A 9236-nucleotide genomic window follows, 5' to 3' on the forward strand; every position below is an offset into this window, starting at 1 on the left:
CTTTACTTAATAATAATAAAATTAAAAAAAATAAAAATTTGTGCCACTTTACATTTTGAAACTCAAATTTTACATTACTTTACTATATTTCGCTAGTTCCAGCAAAAAATATTTAAGTTCGTTGATATGGCATCATTGGATCCACTTATTCCTGTTATAAAATCCCTGTGAACTATTTATTTTGAAAATGTTTAAAGAAATTAAAAATCAAACTAAAGAAAGGAAAAAAAAAACGCCAACTCTTTCCCTATTCAGTCACTCCGCCTCCGCACTGTGCCGGTGGGAGTGGGGTGGGTTTTGGCTACATTTGGGAAGAACATGTTGCTCTTTTTTTTTTTTTTTTTTTAACCTTACAGTTTTCAATTTCACTAGATGATGAATTTAGATTTCCATAGGAACTTTTCTTCTTATTAGTATCTTAATCTCATCAAATTGTACAAGAAAAGTGAGCATGGCCCTTTTTCCTTGTCCTTTAACATTGTATTAAAGGAAATCTCAAAGAAGATTTCAGAAATTAATATGTTAAATACTTTTAGAAAAGATAAACAAAAATAGAAGAAGATGATTCGGTGCATTATTGCTAGATCTTTAATTTAATGGTTAAAGATGCTATAAAAAAGATATAGTAAATGGTTTGATACATTATTGCCTGATTCTTTTCCATTAACACAATCAAACATATTTTTTTAGGTGCTCCGTAGTATCTCGTACTTTGTATTTTTAATTGTTAGATTTTTGTTTAAAAATAAAAAATTAACATTTGATGGTTAAAATACCTTAATTAGTACCGACTACTCTGAAAACCCAAAAAGTTTTGATCAATCATAACCCTAATATCCCAAAGAAAGATATAAACCCAATTAAACCGGCCCTCATTCTTTTAAGAAATAATTTGTCTCCATTTGGTTTGATGAGATATTATGTTGGAGTTTGACTCACAAGAATACGACAAAAATATATACATGTGATAAGTTCGATTCTCAATTATGACTAACCTCACTATTATGACGTAATTTTATTATGACTGTGTATGCATGTATGTTGTAATAGTATCTCTGTAAACATGAGCATCTAATTAGCTAAAAACTATATCACCTTGAGCCAACTTCATAATATACTCTCATGATCTGAATCGTTTATTTTCTAAATTTTCATTCAAATATTTACAAAAATTTGGAATGAGTAATACTTAAGTAGAAGGTAGATGGATAGCTAGGACCACAATTAAAAAAAAAAAAAAAAGAAGCAAATCAACCTAAACATGCCAAATAAAATTTTAACTTGATCTATTAATCACTGAAAAATATACAGAGGTCGTTTGAAAGTGCTTTTAAAATTAAAGAGATTTTAGAGAAATATTTTTGGATTCCAAAATTAAGCACTTGACGTGTTTTCTGCAATAAATATTAGCTAATCTTTTTAAAGCACTTGAAAACTCGATGTGCCCTAAAGTACTTCAAGTGCTTTTATAAGAGTTAATTGAATTTTACAAAGGATTGTTTTTAAAAATATTTTCACAAAAGCCGCCTTCAACTATTTTAAAAGCACTTTCAAACGAGTTCGTTATCCTATATGCCATCCCCTTCTCTCAATCTCAATTGATTGTTTCCACCATAACCAAATTAACGTCACCATTATATAAAATCTCTCTCCCCAATCCACTCTCTCTTGGTTTTCTCTCTCCTTCCTCAACCCTCTCTTCAGTCTGTGTGCAAAGCGGCTCGTACTCCTTCAGAGACAGTGAATAACCTAACCAAACACGTACGTGCTTTGCCTCTCTCTCTCTCTCTCATTTGTTTTGTTGTGTGTTATAGTTAACGTGGTCAAAATACACTAGTATCAGTGATACACAAAAATGCTCGACACTTTCAAGTACCTGATCGGCTCACCCGGTGCCAGCGGCTACGGTTCAAAGAGCACAGCCGAGCAAGTCACTGACGCCTCCGCCGATCTCCACCAGATCACCGCCATCATCACAGGTACTTACGCGCAATCCTCGCCGTCTGATTACAATCAGTTTTCCTTATTTTTAACCGATCATGTGGTTTTTCGGATTATTTCAGGTGCCACGTCAGGGATCGGAGCTGAGACGGCCCGAGTTTTAGCCAAGCGCGGGGCAAAGCTTGTCCTCCCGGCTCGAAGCCTCAAAGCTGCCGAGGATGCCAAGGCTCGAATCGTCTCCGAGTTTCCCGGCTCGAAGATCATCGTCATGGCGCTCGATCTCAGCTCCCTCGCCTCTGTTAGGAGCTTCGTCTCCGATTTCGAGTCCCTCCGGCTGCCTCTTAATCTCCTTATGTAAATATTCTCTTTCTTTCTTGTTTTCTGCTTGGTTGCCGAGAAAATGCAAGAAAAGAAAAGAAAACGAAAACTGACTGAAAAGGTTTCATTTGTTTGTTTGTCTCAGAAACAACGCCGGAAAGTTTGCGCACGAGCACGCGATTTCCGAAGACGGAATCGAAATGACCTTTGCTACTAATTATCTCGGTAATTATAACTTTTACTCCGACTAAAGCTAAAATTAGTACTATTTTTGTATTTTTTATTGAACACGTTAATATTTTTTAGGTCATTTTCTGTTGACGAAGCTGTTGCTCAACAAAATGATCGAAACAGCGGGGGTTAGCGGCGTTCAAGGACGAATCGTGAATGTGTCGTCGTCTATTCATGGCTGGTTTTCCGGCGATATAATCCGATATCTTGGCAATATAAGCCGAAGCAGAAGGTGAGTTATATTGTAACATGTGAATTTATTATTTAGTATTATGATTTGATTGGTTTGTGATACATGAATTATGTTATCACTGTTATTATAACATATAGATTAGTAACATACTGTTATTATTAAACGTTGATTGGTAACATAAATCGATATGAAGAATCGGGAACTGTAGCCGATTGATCGGGTTGGATTTCATTTTGATTGTTTAAATGATTATAATCAATTTGTCTTCGGGAGTTTGACCTTTTTTTTTATCTGAATTGGAAAATTTGTCTGGAAGCTTAGCCAGTACGACGAGACACGTGCGTACGCGCTCTCAAAGCTCGCCAACGTCTTGCACACGAAGGAACTTGCTCGCAGACTCAAGGTTTGGTGATTAAAAAGCGATTTTTGTTTCCTTCTTTCTTTGTGTTTTTCTTCAAATTATTGTCCCTAATTTTGTTTTGTTTATTTTATTTAACTCAATGATTTTACTAAAATCAGGAAATGGAGGCCAACGTGACCATTAACTGCGTGCATCCGGGTATCGTTAAAACCCGCCTCACCCGAGAACGTGAAGGTCTTGCCACAGGTTCGGTTTTCGTCACAAGAAACTGTGAATTGATTAGTTGAAATTTTTGTGTAATACTTTTGTACTAAATGAAAAGGGTTTTTGAATATGTAGATTTGGTGTTCCTCTTTGCTTCAAAGCTCTTGAAAACAATCCCTCAGGTTAGTTTATGAATATTAGGATGATTATGTTGGAGCGTCAATAACAGTTTAGTTAATTATATTCTTTATGCGATAACTTTAGTTTCTTTGTATGCACTATTGAAGGCTGCTGCGACGACATGTTATGTTGCTACTCATCCTAGGCTGTTGGGCGTGTCTGGGAAGTACTTTGCTGATTGCAACGAGACATCACCGTCGAAGATGGGGTCGAACTTAAGCGAAGCTGCTCGATTATGGTCCGCCTCTGAAATCATGGTGTCCAAGAATTCCAATGCTATCTTTGATCCAACCCACCACTTGGAGTACTAAAACAATGGAAAATTGATCGTCAATCATATATAGAGAAACAGAACAGCATATTAATTATATAACTAGCCTAGTTCTTACTTCTTAATGTCTGTTAAATTAGCTAGCTAAAATACAGTAGTAAAGTGGAGGAGAGAGTTAAATAGGAAAGAAGAAGGATAAATATAATTACACAGCTAGCTTTGAACATAAGTGGTAGTTTTAGTGGCATGAATATTTAGATAAGGGAAAGGCTTTTGATGCATGAATATATATTATGAAGTGAATGAATGGTTTTCTTAGTTGGAACCAAGTCATGACCAATGAAATTAAAGTTGTTTATTTTGTTGATTTCTATATCATTTTTGAGGTGTATGTTATTAGATGATGCCGGTCTTACTCTCTTAGAATATTGGATTGGTCATTGGTGTATTAATTTTTATATAATTTTTCAATACAAGCCATATTAAAGTAGAGAAATTCAAACTTAAAATCTCGAATACAGAGTAATGTTCATAACTACTTAAATACTAAGTCTCTTGCATTCATTAGTGTAGCATACATATAAAACAATGATTTGAGGTGCTTGTTAACTGTGGACTTTGGTTAGAGATCAAAAAGTTCCTTTTTTGATATATTGGATTAGTCATTGGTGTATTATATATATATATATATATATATATATATATATAATTTTTCAATAAAAGTCACGTTAGGGTAGGGAAATTTGAACTTAGGATTTTGAATACAGAGTAATGTTCGTAATTACTTAAACCATAAGTCTCTTGCATTCATTAGTGTAGTATATGTAAACAATGATTTGAGGTGTTTGATCGAATTATTTAGAGTTAAATGTGGACTTTGGTTGGAGATCAAGAAACTTCTTGGAACCCTAGTTTGTGTTAATTAATACATGTACTTATTTCTGGAATAGTATAATATATTTGGCTTCTCTTCACGGAAAATATCTGTTGTTTTTATTTTTCCTGGACATACATGTGGAGGAAATATATTATGTTTGTCCATATGGACTACAAGAAGAATATGATGGAAGGGGGTGATTAAGATTTAAGAACATGGGGTCAGTTAGTTGCATGTGGTGGTGGTGGTTGTATTTTGAAGAGTCTTTGGGACTACTGTGATGGGGTCTACTACTAGCATGCGTGCTGAGTCTGGTGACTGTAGCTGATGCATGCGTTCAAGGAAAGGAAATTCCAAGTTCTCAAAAGCTTTTCCAAAAGGAAACTTTGGAATCCAAATGTGTTTTTCGGTGTGACATTACACGCGGACGGATCCACAAAATTTTTCTTAGGTAGACAAGGTATAAGGTTTGTCGGTGAGCTGGGTTTTAGCGATGGTTGTGCCAGAGGATTTAAAAGGAAATTGGGATAGAAAAATTTAAATGAAATGAGTGAATTTAGGTCAAATGAGTTTTTCTCCGTGCGTTCGCGCACCACTCTACTGCCTGCCCTGCCCCAGCCCCCTTCCCCATCTGGATGGGCAAAATTGGGCACTTGCCATACCATATATGAATCCCCTCTTGCATCCATGATACTGTTTCCGTTTTATATAATTCGTACACTTATTGATCATGTTAACTAGTACTGTGTCCTATGTTCATAACATATTAATCATCTTGTTTTCTTATATTATAATCATTAATACATAAATAAACAAAAACAATCGTGGATTATTTTGTGAGATGCTCACACTAAAGCATTTCTCCAAATAAATAAAGGAAAACATCAGAGGGAGACACCTTTTATTGCAAAGAAAGACAGAAGGGGTCTCTGTCTGTGAAATGGTAATTAGGTCGAAAAACATAAAGCCGCGGTTTACAGAAACCCTAGATTGCTATTAATTGTCTCGAACAGAAGAACTTATTGATGCTTCCTGTTATCTATTTGGACACGAATTCCCAAAGGCCAAGGCTAAATGCAGCCTGTTATCTATTTGGACACGAATTCCCAAAGGCCAAGGCTAAATGCAGCATGCAGACCAGACAGTGAGCAGTTAATTGTCTAAGCCTTGTCTCTCCAAATTAATATGATCTCTGCCTCTGCGTAATATTTTTCATGCTCTGATTATTGTAGTGGTTAAATTAAGTCTTCTATTATTGTGTTGTGACTTGTGAGTGCATCTTAGTTGATTATTGAGGTTGATATCGAAGTCGCATTATGAGAGTTGAATATGTGACATGTACAAATGAAGAGAAGTATTACCAAACCGCAATGCTAAATAAGGTGAGGCCACAATTGTCTTGAAGAGAACACGAGAGGGATGAAGGTGCTCGTTTATGAAATTTCTGTTATTTCGTTCCTTACATATGGTACAGAGAATAGCTGGAGGCACAGCTTCCTGCACATTGTCGTCAAAGTTCCACCATATATCAAGAATTCCAGGTTTAAAACGGATCGCAAACTTTTCAACATGTGTGAGAATACTCTTGGAGCTAGAAAGTAAGAATTTTTTTAGTTACATAGTTACAATCTCTAAAATTAATTGTAACATACGTCCCTGATTGAATAATTATTACTAGGGTTCTCCACACATCAAAATGTAAATTTGTCACTATTTCTCCCACAGGCTTGGTAACTCTTGGTAGCTGCTCTCTCAGTTGATATCAATGTTTGAAAAGAGACGTCAAATTCTACAAGTTTTGTGTCTTATTCATACTTTTTGTCGACAGCCAACCACCAACGAACCTCAGAGATCCTTTGAGCGAGCTCTACACCCTTACGCATTTCTGTTACAAGATTCTCTAGTTCCTTATTTTAGAGATACAGCACTCCGTTATGGTCTGCTATAAAGTCTATACATGGCTTGGAGGAGTCTAGCGTATATTAGTTGATATTAGAGTACCCTACTAACAAACGAACAAACCAACTATAAATTAATATAATTTTATTAAATGAATGAAAGATTGCCATAACGGCTACATAACTCATGATGCTACATTGTGAACAACTTAACTTATTTTACAAGTTACAAAGCATCATATATATAGAGAACTAACATAACCCTAATATGCAAGAAAACGAAACCCTAATTCTAACAGGCTAAGTTCAAATTCAAATAATCCTAAATTCCAACATCGTCAAACTCATGATGGTGGTACACGACAAGAGTTTGCCAACAAGAAGATGTGGATGCAAGCTCCATTAGGCGGACACAGCAAGGAAGCTCCGTTAGGTGAACACGACAAGGCAAGCTCCGTTCGGCGAGCACGACAAGACAAGCTCCGTTCGGCGGACACGAAAAGGCAAGCTTCGTTAGGCGGACACAACAAGGCAAAGGTTCGTTAAGCGGACACGACAATGCAAGCTTTATTAAGTGGACACGACAAGGCAAGCTCCGTTAAATGGACATGACAAAGCAAGCTTCATTAAGTGGACGCGACACGGCAAGCGAGCAAACAATATTCAAGTGAACAAACAAGCGAGCAAGCATTCAAGCGAACAAACAAGCAATTAAAATGCCTATCCAAACTTTCGAACAAACGGAAATCCAATTCACCACATACACAACGTCACTCGAGTGGTCACAAATCCATGCACTCGAGCAGTTGTTGTGGTGGGCAACAAGTTCCAAACACAAACACAATAGCAACAACACGTTTGCCTCAACAAAAAGCAACAAATACTGCCCACCAACTCTTTTCCACTAGAAACTTTTCACGGGTCAACAAACTTTTTTTTCTTTGCTTTTCTCCTTCTCTCTGCGAACAAAGTGTGGTAACAGATGGTGGGTGCGGCGGTGGCTGGGTATAGGGCAAGCAAGTTCATGTCTAGGTGCGGTTATGGGACGACATCAGGTTACAAGTCCGAGCAGCAATGGTTCCGGTGGGTTCAACGGATTCCAGGTAGCAATGGGTTTCGATCTGGGCTTCAAAAAAGTTGTCAGGCAGCGGTGGTGCGTATCGAATCAGGCGGTACAGGCTGTAGCAGCGAGTGCGACGGCCAATTCGTGCAGGCGTGGCTGGTCTTCAAGAAACAGGAGTCGCATATCACCGCTTGTCAACAGAAACGGTGACAAACACAATATCCGAACAACAAACGCGAAACAGTAGCAGCTCGCTTCAGACTTAAGGCTTCGAGCATATTCAACTCTTTTCTTTTCTTTTCTTTTCTTTTTCTTCTTTTTTTGTGGTAAACATCAAAGCCCTAATCTAGAACATAAACATCGAACAGACAAACAGCTCATAGCCATCAAGACTAGATTAAATTCCAAAAGATCAAACCTACTATGATACCAAGTTGAATATCAGAGTGCAATGCTAACAAACAAACAAACCAACTATAAACAAAAATAATTTTATTAAATGAATGAAAGATTGTCATGACGACTACATAACTCAAGATGCTACATTGTGAACAACTTAGCATCATATATATAGAGAGCTAACATAACCCTAACATACAAGAAAATGAAAACCCTAATTCTAACAGGCTAAGCCCAAATTCAAATCATAAAATAATCCTAAATTCCAACGTATTCGAGGTATCCGAGGATGCGCTCAAACATCTTAGTCGTGTCCTGAGCTCGTATAACACTTGTGCTAGGGCAGCCTTTTGCACACCATTCCCTTCAATTCGCTTGTGCACATCCGTCACTGTACTACCAAAAACTCTACTCCCACATCCTTCCTAACTGCTGCTTTCTTTCTATCAATTCATCAAGCTTGTTACTGGTCTTCCTAGCCAAAAGAAAGTCTTCTTTCCCAGCCATTCTTTCTTGGGATTTCAGTCTATCCAACAACCTTCCAAAGAGACAAATCCAAATCAACAATCGTGCACCTACCAGCTTTCGGTATCTTCCTAACGAGCTCTCTAAACTTCTCCATTTGTCTTTGTAGACTTTGTAATTCATCGTCTTCTTCTATCTTTTGAATAAGTTGTGGTCATAAACGTTGTATTGTCAACTTGAGATCTCCGAGGAAGAGTTTATGGTGCACAGCAGTCGTGTCCGTAGATTTCGTAACACAATTCCACGTTATGGTATTCTCTAAAAAGTGCTTCTATCGCAGCCCCTCCAACTAAAACCAGTGCCATCGTCTACCAGGGTCTGGCACGTAAAAATAGTAATTGAGAAAACACACATTCTCTCTCTCTAAAGTTTTAATTGATACCAAATTCTACTAGAACCGGAAATCCCAATTAAGATTTTGTCCAAATCCTATTGGATTTGAGATTTAATTAGTAGACAATCTTAATCAACTAGGGAAAGAAAACCAAATTTTCCCGGATTTGTTACTCAAATAAACCAGATATTATTACAGAAGAATGATTGTTTGTCTCGTACATAAACAATTAAATAAACACCGCCTTAATTCTTTTCAAAAAAGTAAACACTGCCTCAATGTATTAGTCACACTTAATCAATACTAGGCCCTTGTTTAAGATCCAGAAAAGCCCAATCCACCTGTAAACACAGCCCCACATAAAAGCCCAATCAAGCCCAAACCGCTAAAACCCTGAAAATCGCATAAACCCCCGATGAAAGTAACAAAACTCAACCATCC

At 37.0% G+C, this 9236-nt stretch overlaps 1 protein-coding gene across 3 annotated transcripts; it reads left to right on the forward strand.

Annotated features, from left to right (window-relative positions):
- The first annotated feature begins 1627 nt into the window (after window positions 1-1627).
- LOC137713313 (short-chain dehydrogenase TIC 32 B, chloroplastic-like) lies at window positions 1628-4100 on the forward strand. 3 transcript variants are annotated; one of them, XM_068452594.1, is made up of 9 exons: window positions 1628-1761; window positions 1815-1979; window positions 2064-2295; window positions 2405-2484; window positions 2566-2722; window positions 3005-3086; window positions 3203-3290; window positions 3384-3430; window positions 3536-4100. In XM_068452594.1, the coding sequence occupies exons 2-9, from the start codon at window positions 1856-1858 to the stop codon at window positions 3737-3739; spliced, it is 1014 nt and encodes a 337-aa protein (XP_068308695.1). In that variant the 5' UTR covers window positions 1628-1761; window positions 1815-1855; the 3' UTR covers window positions 3740-4100. The 3 variants fall into 3 exon arrangements, with proteins under 3 accessions (XP_068308695.1, XP_068308696.1, XP_068308697.1); XM_068452595.1 differs by having other exon boundaries at window positions 1838-1979; XM_068452596.1 differs by having other exon boundaries at window positions 1844-1979.
- The last annotated feature ends 5136 nt before the right edge of the window (window positions 4101-9236 follow it).

Source organism: Pyrus communis, chromosome 13 (genome assembly GCF_963583255.1).
Source record: "Pyrus communis chromosome 13, drPyrComm1.1, whole genome shotgun sequence".
In the NCBI taxonomy this organism is placed as follows: Eukaryota; Viridiplantae; Streptophyta; class Magnoliopsida; order Rosales; family Rosaceae; genus Pyrus; species Pyrus communis.